At 38.5% G+C, this 19,893-nt stretch overlaps 1 protein-coding gene across 3 annotated transcripts in view; it reads right to left on the bottom strand.

Annotated features, from left to right (window-relative positions):
- Positions 1-19,893, bottom strand: part of CD47 (CD47 molecule) — a 57,386-nt gene that overhangs the window by 17,599 nt on the left and 19,894 nt on the right. For all 3 annotated transcript variants that reach the window (XM_043892604.1, XM_043892603.1, XM_043892602.1), the window contains exon 3: positions 15,459-15,548. In XM_043892604.1, coding sequence (XP_043748539.1) covers positions 15,459-15,548 — 90 coding nt within the window. The remainder of the gene's footprint in view (positions 1-15,458; positions 15,549-19,893) is intronic.

The following is a 19,893-nucleotide window of genomic DNA, read 5'->3' on the forward strand; positions in this document are numbered from 1 at the left end:
CACGCTCTGACCAACATTTGGTGTGGTCAAACTTATGTTTTTAAGAAAAACCTACAAACGTAGTGCTGACTGACACAGGAATACCAAATACACACGGAGACAATGTCAAGTTTTTTTCAACACATTAGGAATTCCAAGTTCCCCTTTTATACCTTCTATAAAGTAATGAAATCTAGCCAGCTACTTCTCAGAGATGAGATGGGTAGTTCATTCATTTGTTCTATCTTTACTGTGTGCCTACCATGTACTGGGCCTGTTTATTAGCCCAAGTCATATCAACCAAATCGAGGCACAAGTAGCAGTTACTTTACTCAATAATAATCATTGATCACGCACCTACTATGTGACAATCACTATTCTAAGTGCTGGCAGTGAACCAATAATTCTGCCGCAATGCTCCTCATATTCTAATGTATGAATGAGTGTGTGTGTTGGTGGGGAATGAGTGACGGGAAGTATTGCTCCCAGATATCCTCCTCCAGTTAAGTAAAAGATGTGGGTCTAGCCTAAGCAAGCCCTATGGCGTATTTAAGCTTTCAAATTCAGGTGAACAGAGAAATGACATGTCCCTCTAGCCACCTGAAGAAATGTGGCTAATACTGTTGATAGATACTCCATTAAGGCTTTTTTTGTGTCTTTATCACCGATGTAAGGACATATACAACAATGCAGGGTGTGGTTGAAGAAGTCTAGTGAAATTACCAGGTTCAACCTGGAGATCAAATAAAACCATCATCTTAGTTTTCATGACATCCCAAAAAGGGGATTCAATAAGCCCATATAGATCCACCACAGGCTGAAGTCCAGCTAACAAAACCCAAAAATTCATGAATTCAATGCCTGTTCTAGCTGCATGACAATTAAATGATCCACTTACTAATTAAGTGATTAGTAAGTTTAGTGGTGAGATAGGAAGGTTAACCAATGAGGTAAACAACACATCAAATAAAGAATAAATCATGAAGGGAAGACATACACTTGATTATATTATTACAGTGCTATCTTATGATAACTCTCAGAAAGTAATTTTAGGATGTTTTTGGTATCAATTGAACTGCACAATGGTACTCTCTCTGATGAAGGATAAAGCACATCTGGTAAGTTTTTAAAAAAGATTACAACTTCAAAATGTTTATTTAATTATATTAAAATTACTATTTTAAAAGTATTTAACACACGTTAAAAAAAGAAGGCTTTGTGAAACTGGTACTAGATGAAAATGAATAATAATGCCAATAACAAACTGATTACTTGCCAAAAGGCGAGTAAAATAATTTTATAATGAATGCCATGCACTATCCAACTTTCTTTGATGAAACAATTTTGTCAAAATGAAGACTGATGAGAAATCACATTCCTACAGGACAGAGAAATAAAAGAGCCCAAGTTTCATGAAGTCTGGGCTTTGAAGTACTTTGAATATAAAAGATAAAAGAAGGCAACGCCTAACATACTAACTTCTTTTCCTTGGTTCCAAACATTCCTGGTCTTATGGACCGTGCCACACCTTCAGAATAGATGCAGGAAGGTGGGACGTTTGAATTTGGAAAGAGTCAAAGTAACAGCAACTGTATTTCTACAAAAAAGCATATTGCTAAGCTGTAGGTTTGTTCAGTTCCTTCCACAATAAAATCAGTATTAAAAAAACATGTTTTAATAAGCAGAATTTGATAATTATGCGGACAGGACCAGGGAAAAGCAATGGGAGTTCAGGATTCTTTAACAGACCCTTAGTGATAATATTTATGATGATGCTGTTTTGCCTTCCTGGATAGAAGTTTCTAGGACAGTTAGTATGTCTTTGTGTGTGTGCATGCGTGCTTAGTCGCTCAGTCATGTCCACTCTTTGCAGTCCCACAGACTATAACCGGCCAGGTTCCTCTGTCCACAGAATTTCCCAGCAAGAACACTGGAGCAGGCTGCCATTTCCTTCTCCAGGGGATCTTCCCAACCCGAGGACTGAGCCCAAGTCTCCTGTGTCTCCTGCACTGGCAGCTGGATTCTTTACCTGTAGTGCCACCTGGGAAGCCCACGTATGTCTCTATTTCCTCAGAATGATTTTTCTAATCTACAAAGAAATTCTGTTCCATGACTTCTTTTCAATGTGGTTTCATGGCCTAATCACTTTCAAAATTAAGCTAGTACTCAAGATTGGACTCAAAAACGTAGCAGGATCTCAAGGGTGTTGTGATGGAGAAATTTTTTCTTTGAATTCAATAAAGCCTCCAGCCAAAAACCTCTGAGTAGTAACCAAAATCATTGTGGAATCATCTTGAGCAAGGACTAGAAAGTTAGAAAACAAAGTGAAAGATGCCTAGAATGAACAAATTTGAAATTACAGCTGTTTCTCTCCTTCTCTGGTTCTGATATGCATCAATTTCAGTTACCATCATTTAGTTAAATAACACAAGTCCTCCCAAAACACAGTTCACATTTCCACTACCCAAATATAATAACTGAATAATTGCATAAAGTGTAAACCTCACTGTTATCTCTTCAATCCACAAATCACTACATAAATAAGAGATGTGCACCACCATCAGTGACCAATCACGTCACCCTTCTCAAAGACTGCTGGTGACTGCTCACTGCACATCTGTTATTCGATTCCCACACAGACAGCGAAACATATGTTGTGGTACCTCCTGTCTCCCAGTCATAAACCACTGTGACATTTTACAATGGATAATCAAAAGAGGAAACTGGGCAATAAAGATGAAGGAGCAAAGAAACGAGATGTGATAATGCTGGAAGCAAAACTCCAATAGACGGTAACAGGCATTATAGAATAGCTAACTATGGAATGTAATATTACTGCCATTCAAGAGACTCTCGATATACAGCCAGAAGAACTTAGTAGAAGTGAACTTATTGGCATACACGAGGACAATGAGGTAGCTGTGACAAAAATGAAGATGTCCCAGAAGAAGTGACTGGCAAAAAAACTTCACATGAAAGCAACTCTTGGAGACAGTTCATGACAATAGAAGCGTAAAGGACAGTTCAAGACATGAAAGTGCTGGGAGCTGATTAGATCTTAGAAAGGAGAGTGACAATTCACCAAGGCACAGACAAGATGTATGCTCTGTATTCAAAGTTATATAACAAGAAAAGGCAAGCATTTTTCAAACTGCTCTTGACAAAAGTCACCAATTCTCAATGTTTTTAAGGTTTTACTTTATCATGTACTAAATATTAATTTCACTCTTTTTTTCATTTCCTAATACATTTATTACTGACAATAAGAGAGGTTTAATGTTCTGACAGAAATTTAAAGGTCATGGAACAGCAGTAGTTTTGGCGTTTATTATTAGATTGCTTTGCAGAGTTTTGGCTCACATGATCATGTTTATAGTCCTGCAGTTCTGTGTAAAGCAGGGATTCAATGAATATAACAAAAGTTCTAAAGAAGAAAAAATAAGAACAGGCAATTGTATCACAAAGAATTTCAACATGTTATCCAGTTCTCAACATGGAGTTAAACATTAATCCTATAAAAACTGGATGTCTTGGTGAGAAGCACTTGAAATCATTCATTACACATCTAAATGATGGAAAATACATCACATTGACAATGAGTAAGGAAGAACAATCCTGAAAATCAGCCAGGAACATAATTGTCAGTGCAGTGGGAAGCTGAGTTGGTATAGTTTTCAGAACAAAAACAAAATGCCTGAAACAAAATCCTATTAGAGATTCATTACTTCGGCCAGCAAATCTCTAATTTGTTAGCCAAAGTAACTCAGTTAGCAGAAGGCTTGGTGTTTGATTCTAGGAGTCTCTGAGCAGTTGGTTTACCATAAGATTCTGTTTAGACGTTTGTAAGTTAAAGCTAAAGGCAAAGGTACTTCCCTGTGAGAGACCTTTGTGGTCGAAACATGGGCTAGGGCTCACCATATTTGGGATTCCTTGGCTTGGCTTCCAGGGTTTACAGGTCTCAAAGTTTCCTTCTCAGGAGGATCAATGGCATCCTGAGACACAGTCCAAAATACAGTTCTGGTATAAAGAAACTTTCTCCTCAAAGTGAAAGCGTAATCTGATGTCTTTACTGGATGTTTAGCTGATGGAAGGTCTAGGTTTTATCTTGGGTGACCAAAAAGAATGACACAGAGAGCTAGATAAACCAGAGAGAAGTCCCCTGTGTGGTTAAGTACAGACTATACATGATAATCAGGAAAAGTTAAAAGGAACTGAAAATCTAGAAAGGGAAAGACATGGGTCTGAGTTACTATTAATACTGGAGAGGCTGTAAGATTCTGCACTCTAAAAAAAAAAAATGCATAACCAAGCCGTGAGTGCAAAACAGCGGGGTTTTCCTTGGGTGGAATCCCTAGGCCAGAAGCAGGATGTCTCCCACAAACAGTACCGAGAGAAAAGGGGATTTTAGATGCATGTCTATCATGAAGATGTGACAGATGGCGCAGAGCATGTACACTTACATATCACAATGGAGATGTGAACGCTATAGAGCCAGGGGCAACGTACACTTCATTTCCACATCTCGAGCACACAGCCCAGTGCCTAAGAATCAGTATGCACCCTGTCAAAAGACATTTATTAAATAAAGTGGGCCCACATTCTATTCTGTCAATAATGGTTTCACTTACTCAGTGTGTGTACCCAGATACAGGTTCACCCTTGGTGGGGAAAAAACAAAAAACACACTCTTGAAATAATTTCAAGACAAGGAAGCAGTATAATATAGTGGAAAATACCACTGTATCAAATGTCAGTACTACCAAGAAATGGTTGGGTGACTGTGGGAAAATTGCCTAATCTATCCGTCCCTCTATTTCTCATCTACAAAATGGGAATGAGAACCCCAGTATCTATCCCTACAGAGTTCCCGAAAGAAGCAGATGTGATTTCAGGTGTAGAGTACTTGGCATAGTGCCCTCATACAAAGCTTAGGTACTATTATCACAAGCACTTTTAAATGTGAGTGCAGGCTGGGTGAATCAAGTGTATTGGTTCCTCCTACACACACACACACACACACACACGTGTGCACAAATGGGCTTCCCTGGTGGGAAGACAGTAAAGCATTCTCCTGCAATACAGGAGACCTGGGTTTGATCCCTGCGTCAGGAAGATCCCCTGAAGGAGGAAATGGCAACCCACTCCAATATTCTTACCTGGGAAATCCCATGAACAGAGGAGCCTGGTAGGCTATAGTCCATGGGGTCACAAACAGCTGGACATGACTGGGCAACGAACACTACACACACACACATTTACCTGCTCTAAGATGAGCCTAAATAAAGATTGCCACAATTTTTCTTTTTTTAGGTTTATGATCATATTTGTTAAAATATGACCAATGAAAGGGAATTCCCTGGTAGTCCAGTGGTTAGGACTCTGTGCTTTGACTGCTGGGGGCAGGGGATCGGTCCCTGGTTAGGGAGCTAAGATCCCACAAGGCATGGCCCCCAAAAAAATATGACCAACAGAATAAATATAAAAAAGAATTACCCTCACTAACACAAAAATGAAAATTAAGACGATTGTTTTTCAACCATTGGATTACCAAAGATTTTAGAATTATAATGATGTCAAGTTTGTGAGGTGAAAGATGGGTGTCTCACCTGCAGTAGTAATTGATAAAATGGTGCTGGAAAACATGTTGGCAATATGTATTAACATCATGAGCCTTAAAATACCTTCTCTGCCATTTCAAGTGTTACATATCTTTAGCACACTTACTTTCACAACATCAAGAAAATTTGGAAACATCCTTAATATCCATCAAGATGAGAGTTAAGTAAATTACAGTACATCCATAGAAGTAGAGCATATGCAACTATAAAAAGATCTCTGAAAACACAGGAGGAAAATCAGCATTCGCAAGTATATAAGCTATATGAATCCCTTTATGGGTTTTCCTTTTTTAAGAAAAAAAGACAGAGAAGTGGGAAATTCACCAGAATACCTCAATAGTTTATTTCTAGGCTCTGAGACTCTAGATGATATTTGTCTTTTCTTTACACTTCCTATGTTGCATAAGGTATCCTAAAGTGGTATGTATTACTTTTTTAATTCAGAAAAACAATGGTAAAGCTTATTTTTGTAAAAATATGGCTGATAGTGAACACACTGCTGGTTCAGTCAACTAATGATAATGCCATGATCAGCACAGTTCAATCAATCCAAATGCAACAAGTCACACTTCTGTTGAGTGATTTCATGATCTTAGAAAAGGGCTGTTTCCCACCTAAATCATAAGACATAGGCCTTAACACTTGAGTCTGCCAATAGGGTTAAAGGTTTTCCCTAATGTCAGTGGACAAGGTCTTGATGCTATACCAGTCATTTTCTTAATATAAAAAGCTTACTGAAACTCTCAGAAATTGCCACAAGAATTTCAGACATTGTTTTGAAAGAGTTGTGAAATGTCTTGACAGTTGTCTTTCTTAGCCCTTTCTTTGTTTTTTTTTTTGCCTTTTAAGCAAAAGCTGAGAACAGCTTTGAAATCACAAAACATTTCCAGGGTGCTATACATTGAAAAGAGTCTTTAGAATATATAATCAAGTCATCTTACTTCTACTTTTATGTATCACTTTAGATACACATGACTGGAAAAAAAGGAAAGTGAAGTTGCTCAGTCGTGTCCAACTCTTTGTGACCCCATGGGCTGCAGCATGCCAGGCTTTCCTGTCCTTCACCATCTCTCAGAGTTTGCTCAAACTCATGTCCATCGAGTCAGTGATGCCATCCAACCTTCTCGTCTTCTATTGCTCCCTTCTCCTCCTGCCCTCAATCTTTCCCAGCATCAGGGTCTTTTCCAATGAGCCGGTTCTTCACATCAGGTGGCCAAAGTATTGGAGCTTCAGCTTCAGCATTAGTCCTTCCAGTGAAAATTCAGCGTTCTGTGTTGCTTTCAATTTCTTTTACCAATGTCTTTGTCTTTAGGGTTTTCTAAATTCAGTATCATGTTATCTGTAAATATGACAATTTTACTATTTCCTCTTCAATTTGGATGCCTTTTATCTCCTTTTCCTGTTTGACTGCTGTGGCAGTCATTCCAATACAATGTTGAATAAAAGTTGTAAGAGTGGGCATCCTATCTTATTTCTGATCTTAAAGGAAAAGCCTTCAGTTCTTCACTGAGTATGATGTTATTAATAGGTGTGGGTTTGTTATACATAGCCTTTATTATGTTGGATATACCCACTCTGTTGAGTGTTTATCATAACTGGATGTTGGATTTTGTCAACTGCTCTTTCTGCATCAATTGAGATGATCAAATGATTTGTATCTTTCCTCCTACTAATGTGGTGTATCATATTAAATTAATTTGTGGATACTAAACCATCCTTTCATTTCTGGGGTAAATTCCACTTGATCATGGTACATGATCCTTTTAATGTATTGTTGAATGTATTTTGCTACTATTTTGTTAAGGACTTTTGCATCTATGTTCATCAGGGATATTGGCTTCTAATTTTCTTTTCTTCTAGTGTGTTTGTCTCATTTTAGTATCAGGATAAATCTAGTTTCATAGAACAAATTTGAGGGTGTTCCCTCTTCAATTTTTTGGAATTTTTTGAGAAGGATAGCTAATAACTCTCCTTTAAATGTTAGCAGAGTCACCTGTGAAGCTATCTGCTCCTAGACTTCTTTCTGTTCAGAGTTTTTTTCCCCTGGTGGCTCAGATGGTAAAAAAAATCTGCCTGCAATGCGGGAGACCCAGGTTCAATGGGTCAGGAAGATCCCCTGGAAAAGGGCATGGCAACCCACTTCAGTATTCTTGCCTAGAGATCCCATGGACAGAGGAGCCTGGTGAGCTATGGTCCATGGGGTCGCAAAGAGTTGGACATGACTGAAACGACTTAGCATACAATTCAATTACATTTCTAGTAATTGGACTGTTCAGATTTTCTATTTTTTTTTTTCTTAATCCAGCCTCAGAAGATTGTATGTTTTTAAGAATTTACGTATCTCTTCCAAGTTGTCTAATTTGCTGGTGTATAATTGTTCTTAGTAACCTCTTACGGCCCTTTGTATTCTTATGGTATCAGTTATAACCTCTCCTCTTTGATGTCTTATTCTATTTGGGTCCTTTCTCTTTTTCTTGATGAGTCTGGCTTAAAGGTTCATAAATTTTATCTTTTAAAAAAAAAACTAGCTCTTAATTTCACTTATCTTTTTAATTGTTTTTTTTTAACTCTTTTTCATTTATTTTTGTTCTGATCTTTACTATTTTCTTCTTTCTACTAATTTTGAGCTTTGCTGAGTCCTCTTTTCCAGTTCCTTTAGATATAAGGTTATATTGTTTGAGATTTTTCTTACTTCTTGATATACGCCTATATCACCCAAAATTCCCTCTCAGAACTGCTTTTTCTGCAATGCAAAGGTTTTAGATCATTGTGCTTCCGTTTTCATTTGTCCCCAGGTATTTTTAAATTTCCTCTTTGATTTCTTCAAGTGACCCAGTATTTGTTCAGTAGCGTGTTGCTTAGCCTCCACTTGTTTGTGTTTCTTCCATTTTTCTTCTTGTAACTGATTTCTAGTTTGATACTGTTGTAATAGGAAAAGATGCTCGTTGTGATTCAGATCTTTTATTTTAATTAATTAATTTATTTTAATTGGGGGCTAATTACTTTACAATATTGTGGTGGTTTTCGCCATATATCAACATGAATCAGCCATGGGTGTACCTGCGTCCCCACATCCGCTGCCACCACCCTCCCCACACTAGGCCTCTGAGTCATCCCAGAGCATCAGCTCTGAATGCCCTGCTTCATGCATCAAACTTACACTGGTCATCTGTTTCACATATGGTAATATACATGTCTCAGTGCTGTTCTCTCAAATCATCTCACCCTCACCTTCTCCCACAGAGTCCAGAAGTCTGTTCTTTACATCTGTGTCTCTTGCTATTTTGCATATAGGGTCATTGTTACCGTCTCTCTAAATTCCATACATATGTTTTAATATACTGTACCGCTGTTTCTCTTTCTGACTTACTTAACTCTTTATAACAGGCTCCAGTTTCATCCACCTCATTAGAACTGACTCAAATGTGTTCTTTTTTAATAGTTGAATAGTATTCCATGATGTATATGTACCACAGCTTCCTTATCCATTCATCTGCTGATGGACATCTAGGTTGCTTCCATGTCCTAGCTATTATAAACAGTGCTGCAGTGAACACTGAGATACATGTGTCTCTTTCCATTTCTATTTCCTCAGTGTGTATGCCCAGCACTGGGATTACTGGATCGTATGACAGTTCTATACCGTTTTTTTAAGGAATCTCCACACTGTTCTCCATAGAGGCTGTACTAGTTTGTACTAGTTTGCATTCCCAACAACAGTGTAAGAGGGTTCCCTTTTCTCCACACCCTCTCCAGCATTTATTGCTTGTAGACTTTTTGATGGCAGCCATTCTGACTGGCGTGAGATGGGTACCTCGTTGTGGTTTTGATTTGTGTTTTCTCATAATAAGTGATGCTGAGCATCTTTTCATGTGTTTGTTAGCCATCTGTATGTCTTCTTTGGAGAAATGTCTGTTTAGTTCTCTGGCCAATTTTTTGATTGGATTGTTCATTTTTTCTGGCACTGAGCTTCATGAGCTGCTTGTATATTTGGGGGATTAATACCTTGTTAGTTGTTTCATTTGCTATTATTTTCTCCCAATCTGAAGGCTGCATTTTCACCTTGCTTATAGTTTCCTTCACTGTGCAAAAGCTTTTAAGTTTAATTAGGCCCCATTTGTTCATTTTTGTTTTTATTTCCATTATTCTGGGAGGTGGGTCATAAAGGATCTTGCTGTGATTTATGTCAGAGAGTGTTCTACCTATGTTTTCCTCTAAGAGGTTCACAGTTTCTAGTCTTACATTTAGACCTTTAATCCATTTTGTTTATTTTTGTGTATGGTGTTAGAAACTGTTCTAGTTTTATTCTTTTACAGGTAGTTGACCAGTTTTCCCAGCATCACTTGTTAAAGAGATGGTCTTTTCTCCATTGTATATCTTTGCCTCCTTTGTCAAAGATAAGGAGTCCATAGGTGTGTGGATTTATCTCTGGGCTTTCTATTTTGTTCCAGTGATCAGTATTTCTGTCTTTTTGCCAGTACCATACTATCTTGATGACTGTATCTTTATAGTGTAGTCTGAAGTCAGACAAATTGATTTCTCCAGTCCCATTATTCTTTCTCAAGATTGCTTTGGCTATTCGAAATCTTTTGTGTTTCCATAAAAATTGTGAAATTATTTGTTCTAGTTCCATGAAAAATACCATGGGAAGCTTGATAGGGATTGTGTTGAATCTACATATTGCTTTGATTGGTGTACTCATTTTCACTATATTGATTCTTCCAATCCACAAACACGGTATATTTTCCATCTTTTTGTGTCATCTTTGATTTCTATCATCAGTGTTTTATAGTTTTCCATATATAGGTCTTTGTTTCTGTAGGCAAATTTATTCCTAGGTATTTTATTCTTTTTGTTGCAATGGTGAATGGGATTGTTTCCTTAATTTCTGTTTTTTCATTGTTAGTGTATAGGGATGCAAGGGATTTCAGTGTGCTGAGGTATGTTCCCTCTATGCCTGCTTTCTGGAGAGGTGGGATTTTTTTTTTTTTAATCATAAATGGGTGTTGACAAAAATGAATTTTGTCAAAAGTTTTCTCCGCATCTATTGAGATAATTATATGGTTTTTATCTTTCAACTTGTTAATATGGTGTATCACATTGACTGACTTGTGAACACTGAAGAATCCTTGCATCCCTGGTATAAAACCCACTTGGTCATGATGTATGATCTTTTTAATATACTGTTGGATTCAGTTTGCTAGAATTTTGTTGAGGATTTTTGCATCTATGTTCATCAGTGATATTGGCCTGTAGTTTTCTTTTTTTGTGGCATCTTTGTCTGGTTTTGGTATTAGGGTGATGCTGGTCTCATAGAATGAGTTTGGGAGTTTACCTTCCTCTGCAATTTTCTGGAAGAGTTTGAGTAGGAGAGGTGTTAGCTCTTCTCTAACTTTTGGTAGAATTCACCTGTGAAGCCATCTGGTCCTGGGCTTTTTGGTTTGTTGGAAGATTTTTGATTATAGTTTCAATCTTCATGATTGTGATGGGTCTGTTCAGATTTTCTCTTTCTTCCTGGTTAAGTTTTGGAGGGCTATACTTTTCAAAGAATTTGTCCATTTCTTCCAAGTTGTCCATTTTATTGGCATATAGTTGCTGACAGTAGTCTCTTATGACCTTTTGTATTTCTGTGTTGTCTGTTGTGATTTCTCCATTTTCATTTCTGATTTTGCTGATTTGATTCTTCTCCCTTTTTCCCTTAATGAGTCCAGCTAATGGTTTGTGTATTTTATTTATCTTCTCAAAGAACCAGCTTTTAGTTTCATTGATTTTTGCTACAGTCTCCTTCATTTCTTTTCCATTTATTTCTGCTCTGATTTTTTATTTCTTTCCTTCTACTAATTTTGGGATTCTACTGCTCTTTTTCTAGTTGCTTTAGGTATAAAGTTAGGTTGTTTATTTGATGTTTCTCTTGTTTCTAAGATAGGCTTGTATTGCTATGAATCTCCCTCTAAGCACTGCTTTTACTGAATACAGGAGGTTTTGGGTTGTTATGTTTTCATTTTCACTTTCTATGCATATTTTGATTTCTTTTTGATTTCTTCCATGGTGATCTGTTGGTTATTCAGAAGCGTGTTGTTTAGCCTCCATATGTTTGTGTTTTTAATAGTATTTTTTTTGCTGTTGCTGACATGTAATCTTACTGCATTGTGATCAGAAAAGATGCCTGAGATTATTTCAATTTTATAAAATTTACCAAGGCTAGATATATAACCCAGGACGTGATCTATCTATTCCATATGCACTTGAGAAAAGGTTGAAATCCACAGTTTTTGGGTGAAATGAAGATGTCAATTAGGTCTAACTGGTCCACTGTATCATTTAAAGCTTGTGTTTCCTTGCTAATTTTCTGTTTGGTTGATCTATCCACAGGTGTGAGTGGGGTACTAAAGGCCCCCACTATTACTGTGTTACTGTTAATTTCCCCTCTCATACTTGTTAGCATTTGCCTTATGTATTGAGTTGCTCCTATGCTGGGCACATGTATAATTGTTATATCTTCTTCTTGGATTGAGCCATTGATCACTATGTATTGTCCTTCTTTGTCTCTTATTATGGTCTTTATTTCAAAGTCTATTTTCTGATATGAGTATTGCTACTCCTGCTTTCTTTTGGTCTCCATTTGCCTGAAATATCTTTTTCCAGTCCCTCACTTTCGGCCTGTATGTGTCCCTAGGTTTGAGGTAGGTCTCTTGTAGGCAGCATATACACAGGTCTTGTTTTTATATCCATTCAGCCAGTCTTTGTCTCTTGGTTGGGGCATTTAGCCCATTTACATTTAAAGTATTTATAAATATGATCCCGTTGCCATTTACTTTGTTGTTTTGTGTTCGTTTTTATAAACTTTTTCTGTGTCTCCTGTCTAAAGAAGATCCTTTAGCATTTGTTGAAGAGCTGGTTTGGTGGTGCTGAATTGTCTCAGCTTTTGCTTGTCTGTAAATCTTATAAAATTTATTGAGACTGTTTTGTGGCCCAGCACATTATCTATCTTGGAGCATATTCCACGTGCACTTGAAAAGAGTGTGTATTCTGTCGGTTTTGAATGGAATATCCTATATATGTGTGTATGCTCATATATGTGTGTGTGTGTGTGTGTGTGTATCTGTGTGTGTATCTGTATGTATATATAAATTACATCAAGCCTGACAAGTAATTTTCTGTGCAGATGATCTATTCACTGATGTAAGTGGAGTATCAAAGTAACCAACTACTGCATTACTGTCAATTTTCCTATTATTTGTTAATACTTGCTTTATATATGTTAGGTGCTCCTTTGTTGGATACATAAATACTTTCAAATGTTATATCCTCTTCTTGGGTTGAGCCCTTTATCCTTATGTAACACCTTTTCTATTTTTGTCTTCTATTAAAGTCTTTGCTTTAAAGTCTATTTTGGCTGATATGAGTACAGCTATTCAGCTTTCTTTTTGTTTCCATTTGCATCAAACATATTTTCCCAGCCTTTCACTTCCAGACCATGTATGTCTTTGGGTTTGAAGTGAGTCTTTTGCAGGCAGCACATAGATGGGTCTTGTTTTCGTGTCCAATCAGCCATCCTGTGTCTCTTGGTTGGAGCATTTAATCCATTTACATTTAAAGTGATTACTGATAGGTACGCACTTTTATTGCCATTTTGTTAATTATTTTCCAGTTGGTTTCGTAGTTCTTTTCTGTTTCTTTGTTCTTTTAGTTTCTTCCTTCATGGTTTGATGATTTTTAGCTTTGTGTTTGGGCTTCTTCCCCTTTACTTTTTGTGTATATATTATAGGCTTTTGGTTTGTGGTTATCATGAAGTTTACATATATGGATCTATCAGCAGACTATTTTAAGCTGATAGTCACTGAAGTTCAAACACATTCTGAAACTATGTTTTTACTCCTCCCTACTCTCAAACCATATTTTGTTTTTGATGTCACATTTATATCTTTCTATTCTGTACATACAAATAACACTCACTGTATACAGTTACATTTGATTTTACAATCATTTTACAAAAATTATTTTTTGTCATTTAACTTTCACTTTTTAAGTGACAATCCTTTGCCACTTAGAAGATGACCGAGGACAAGATAGATGAATGGCATCACTGACTTAATGGGCATGAGTCTGAGCAAGCTCCAGGTGATGGTGATGGACAGGGAAACCTGGTATGCTGCAGTCCATGGGATCACAAAGAGACGGACATGACTGAAAGACTGAACTGACTGTACTTTTCACTTCAGTTACTGTATTCTTCAGTTCTGATGGATTCTTTTCTTCTATTCTCCAATTCCTTGTTGAAGTTTTCACTGTTTTCATCCATTCTTCTCCAGACTAGTAAGCATCTTTATGATTATTATCTTAAACACTTTATCAGTCAAATTGCTTATCTGAGCTTTCATTTAGCTCTTTTTCTGAGAGTTTCTCCTGTTTTTTCATCTGAAACATATTCCTCTGTCTCCTCATATTGCCTAATTCTCTGTGTTTATTTCTAGATATTAGGTAGGTCCATGACATCTCCTAATCTTAGATAGGTGGCCTTATGTGGGAGATGTCTTATGGGGCCCAGCATCAAGGTTCTCTGTGACCACCAGAGCCAGATGCACCAGAAGTATCTCGTATGTGTGGCCTTCTATTGTGGTGAGGCTGATTTCCTGCAGGCACTCAGGCAGGACAGGCTTCCCAACACTGCTGGCTGTGAAACCTGGCAAGCTAAGACTATTACAAGTCTCATGACCGCTGGTGGGCTGTGCCAGCCCCAAGTGCTAATATGTGAGAGAGGCAATTCCAACATGGTGCCCCCCAGCTCAGGCATCCAAAAATGGCTGCCACCAGCATCTCAGTTCTGGGGGGAATCCCAGCTGCCTACCGTCTCCTAGCAAGGCTCTCCATGAAAAGTCACTGGGTCTGACCCAGACAGCTATCAAGCGCTGCCTCTGTGCTGGGACTTGAAGCAAGGATGCTTTTGGACACACCCTTTAAGAGCAAAGTCTTGGTATACCACAGTCTTCTGGTTTTCCCAAACATAAGCCCCACCGGTACTCAAGGTCAGATACTTTGGGCACGTGAACTCAACTATTCTTGCCTGGAAAATTTTATGGACAGGGAAGCCTGGTGGGCTACAGTCCATGGGGTCACAGAGAGTCGGACATGACCAAATGATGCATGTGCGTGCGTGCGCACACACACACACACACACATACATATACTTGGTTTAGGACCTCCAGGATGGGGAGCCAGATGTGGGGCTTGACCCCTCAGGGAGGATCTCCACTGCTGTGACTTTCCTCCCACTTAAGGACCCCAAGTGTGGGTTCCGACCAGACCACATCTCTGCCCCTCCTACTCATCTTGTTGTGGTTTTCTCTTTACAGTTGTAGAATATGTTCTCTATCAGTCTTTGGGTAATTCTCAGAGACAGCTGCTCTGAAAACAGTTGTATTATAACTTTGATGTGCCAGGGGAGGTTGTAAGCTCAGGGTGTTCATACGCTGCCATCTTCATTCCTTCTTCTACAATATCCTATCTTATCACCAATGTAGACTGTAACCATATCTTTACCAAAGAAAATAGTATATGTATAAATGTTCTGTAAACATTAAAACCAGCTGAGTCAAAGGTACTGTTAATATCAGGATTCACAATGTTAATTCTTAAGAAGTTAAAAAATGAAAACCTTCTGTGGAATTAAAAGTGAACCAAAGTAAACTATGAAGGACAATATAGACTTCAATGAGAATATTAATATTGATTGTACATTCTTATCACAATATCATACTTGCTAATACAATTCAGCTAAATTAAACATTTTGCCAACATTGCCTCCCAGAAATGACAATTTAACCACTAAAACATAAACGAAAAACAGAAATAAATACTTACTCACAATACCAAACTGTCCCCAGAACAGAAGTATAGCCAAAACTGGGAAAATAACAATGAGGATATTTTCATTTGGAGAAAACCATGAAACTGGGAAGAAAGAAAACAAAAATCACAATTAACACTCACTATAATCACTTTAACTCCTAACTGTGACTAGTCAACAATATATATTATTGTGGAGATGGAAAATAAAAATAATTGAATTAAAACTTCAGCTTTAAAATAAGTAACAAACTACACATATCATTTACTTATACAACAAATTTTACTTATGAAACGAAAAATTATTTACGTAAGAGCTTTTCACCCATTTCCTAACCTATGACTTCTAGAAGGAGGCAGTATGGCACAGGAATTAAGAACAAGGCTCTAGCTCTAGAACAAGCCTCAGTGTCTGGCTTTGAAAAGCAACCGTAACTTACAATCTCTGTGACCTTGAACAGTCTTAACCCTTCTTGTTCTTCAGTGTCTTCATTGTTACACTGGACTGTTACACTGTTGCATTGTTATACTAGACTATTGTGGCTGTTACACTGTTGGGCTGTTGGGCTGTTACTGGTGGATGTTACACTGGACTGTTGTAACTGCTAACAAAGTTAATACATAAAAAACCTTGGCACTTACCAAGTGCTCAGTAAACATTAACTGCAATTATAATTACGCACTACTACAGATAGCATATTAAAAAGCAGAGAGATTACTTTGCCAACAAAGGTCCGTCTGGTCAAGGCTATGGTTTTTCCAGTGGTCATGTATGGATGTGAGAGTTGGACTGTGAAGAAGGCTGAGCGCCGAAAAATTGATGCTTTTGAACTGTGGTGTTGGAGAAGACTCTTGAGAGTCCCTTGGACTGCAAGGAGATCCAACCAGTCCATCCTGAAGGAGATAAGTCCTGGGTGTTCATTGGAAGGACTGATGCTGAAGCTGAAACTCCAATACTTTGGCCACCTCATGCGAAGGGTTGACTCACTGGAGAAGGCCCTGATGCTGGGAGGGATTGGGGGCAGGAGAAGAAGGGGACGACAGAGGATGAGATGGCTGGATGGTATCACCGACTCGATGGGCATGAGTTTGAGTAAACTCCGGGAGTTTGTGATGGACAGGGAGGCCTGGCGTGCTGCGATTCATGGGGTCGCAAAGAGTCGGACACAACTGAGCGACTGGACTGAACTGAACAGTGAATACCTGTTATGTGTAAATGCCAAGAATTTATCTTAAGCCAACAGTGACGCCTTTTTATAAAGCCTGACTCAGGGTATCAAAATGAGGAAGTTGTACTACTGGGTACCTTCACCTTACTCTGACTAAAAACAAGAGAGATGTGAGCCCTAGCTTTTCTCAAACTTACTCTAGATTAGAAGATGCATTTATGGATAATTAGGCCTCAAATGATTGCTTACGTGTAAAGTAACATGAGGGGCTTTAGGTATTAAGTGAAGTGAAGTGAAAGTCACTCAGTTGGGTCTGACTCTTTGCGATCCCGTGGACTTTACAGTCCATGGAATTCTCCAGGCCAGAATACTGGCATGGGTAGGCTTTCCCTTCTCCAAGGGATTTTCCCAACCCATGGATCAAACCCAGGTCTCTCGCATTGCAGGCAGATTCTTTACCAGTTGAGCCATGAGGGAAGCCCAAGAATACTGGAGTGGGTAGCCTATCCCTTCTCCAGTGGATCTTCCCGACCCAGGAATTGAACATGGGTCTCCTGCATTATAGGCAGATTCTTTACCAACTGAGCTATTAAGGAAGCTTCTATTAAGTGTGCCAAGAGCCGACTCATTTAAAAAGACCCTGATGCTGGGAAAGATTAAGGCAAAAGAAGAGGACGGCAGAGGATGAGATGGTTAGACAGCATTACCGACTCAATGGACATGAACTTGAGCAAACTCTGGGAGATAGTGGAAGACAGGGAAGCCTTGCATGCTGCAGTCCATGGGGTCACAAAGAGTTGGATATGACTTAGTGACTGAACAACAGCAATTAAGTGTGTTACAAGTTACCTAGAGAATGATAATATAAAATGATACATTCCACATAAAGGAAATTGTGATGTTAAGTCTTCAAAGAAGGTTTATTGAGAACTTTAAAAAAATTAAGTTTAGCTGCATCTTATTAACTCTTAAGACCATAATTTTACCTGTGAAATTTCTTCTCTAACAATAAAGCAAAGCAAATGCACTGAAAGCATTTCAGAGTTTGTCTGTATCGAGGGAAACGCTAATTTTGTCCAAAGCAAGCACTCATGTTCGTCTAAAATTAACTCTTTCAAATCTTCCACTGTTCTGCCTCTTTATCAGTATGTAAGGAAACTACTGGACTTCCATACAGTAATGCTAGCTATGCATTTCCCAAGTTAGCTTATAATGTTAAGCTCTGGTAGATGCTAACAATAATCCACAGAATATAATAATGTTATAAATTCTATACCACAGATATTAGCTTTCCAAAGTCTAACATTTTGCCCTATACATGCAGAGACTCGATTGGTTTCTTGCTGAAGGTCCCAACAGTCAAAAAACAGTGAGTGAATGAAAGACAGCTTTTTTGGGTGAAGGGTGGATGCTTTCATGGTTGCAGACCTCTACCAAAAGACAGATGTCCTCTGATTTAATACCTTAATTTCCAACAATTACTGACCATCTTCCTTAACCAAGGAAAATCCATTTCAATTCAATCTAAAATCCTACCAAGAGAAACCTTTATGAATTATCCCTAGGTTTTCACATCTAAATGCCCAAAGGATTTGGTAAAAGCTCTATGATTTAAGGATTATTCTTAATTGACTTATTTTTCTCTACTTGCTTTACTATTTTGAGTTGTGTATATCATTAACTCCCCAAATCCTGACAATTATTACAGGAGGATTAATTAACCTCTTCTTATCATATGGGAAACTGAGGCCTAGATAATTAAGCCACTGACTTCTGACACAAGTTCCCCCTACTCCTTCACCAAACCTACCCTCTCAGTTTCCCCATTTCTCCAGCTGCTCAAGCTAAAAGCCTTGGAATCATCCTTGACTCCATGGTTTCTCTCACACCCTACTTCTGGTCTGATAGTAAAGCTTGTGGTTGCTGCTTTCAAGGTACAGCCAGTATCTGATCTCATATTCAAGATGGGCTGAGAAGGTAACGTTATTTCATGGGCCTCCCTGCCTACACAACAGAACAACATTCAACAGTCTTGGCATTTATTAACAGAAATCTACCAGTGAAAATAGGAAGTATGTTTGACCTGGTCTGACCACTCATTTTTCATTTATTACACAGACATTTATTAAAAGCCCACCATGGGTAGGGTGGGTTTCCCCAGTGGCTCACTGGTAAAGAATCTGCCTCTAATGCAGGAGACAAAGGAGATCAGCTCCTTGATTGGGAAGATCTCTTGGAGAAGGGAATGGCAGCCCACTCCAGTATTCTTGCCAGGAAAATCCCATGGAGAGAGGAGTCTGGCGGGCTACAGTCCATAGCGTCACAAAGAGTTGGACACGACTGAGCACCTGAGCATGCATGTGTGGATGGGATTTCTTCAGGCGTCTGAGACTCAGCAGTGAACAAGCTAGGTGGAGCCATAGACTTGAGGAGGGGGAGGGGCTGAGGGGCAAGATTCTTGTGGGTAGTAAGGAAGGGCCTCTGGGGAGAGGAACTGGCCCCAAACCTTGGCCTGGATATAGCCTGCCATTTCCAGACAGGGGAGAAGATACACCAAAGGAACAGCAAGTTTGAGCAACTCCATGATGGCCAGTGTGACTAAAATTTAATGATACACGATGAGATGGAAAGAGTGCTGGGATTAACATCATGCTGGGTCTCATCAGCTTGTTAAGAAAGTCTGGATTTTATTCTACAAGCAATGAAAAGTTATTGGAAAGCCTCAAACAGGGCAGAAAAATGATTCACTTAAAATCTTCCTTGGTAGCCATGAGGAGAATGGATGATAGAGAAGCAGGACCTATCAGAAAGTTAATGCAGCAATCAGCTAGGAGCACAAAGGTAGGAGGTGTTTGCCAAATGCAGTCCAGTCCTGTGTTCAGATTACTCATCAAATTTAAGGACATAATAGGGAACGGTTACAAAGGAAAGTGACTAGAATGCTGAAACTATGAGCAATGGCTGAAAGAACTGGGGATTTTTACCCTAGAGAAGAATAAACTAGGATGAGAAATACCACAGCCCTCCTAGTGAGTGAGAAATTGTAGGGTTGCAAGCTCTAGTTTGACGTCAGGAAGAATTAGAACTGCCTAATAATTGGCTAAAATCCTTTGGGAAGTAACAGCCTCCTCATGTCAAACATTTATGTAAAAAGTCTGCAACGACCAACTACTTAGGGTATGGTAGAAAGAAATCATGAATTACATGGAGAGACAGAGTAGATGACTAACAGCTGACTCTACGCCTCTATGCATAAATAATAAGTATAAGAGCTATTTCAA

Source organism: Cervus elaphus, chromosome 31, assembly GCF_910594005.1.
Source record: "Cervus elaphus chromosome 31, mCerEla1.1, whole genome shotgun sequence".
Lineage (NCBI taxonomy): Eukaryota > Metazoa > Chordata > Mammalia > Artiodactyla > Cervidae > Cervus > Cervus elaphus.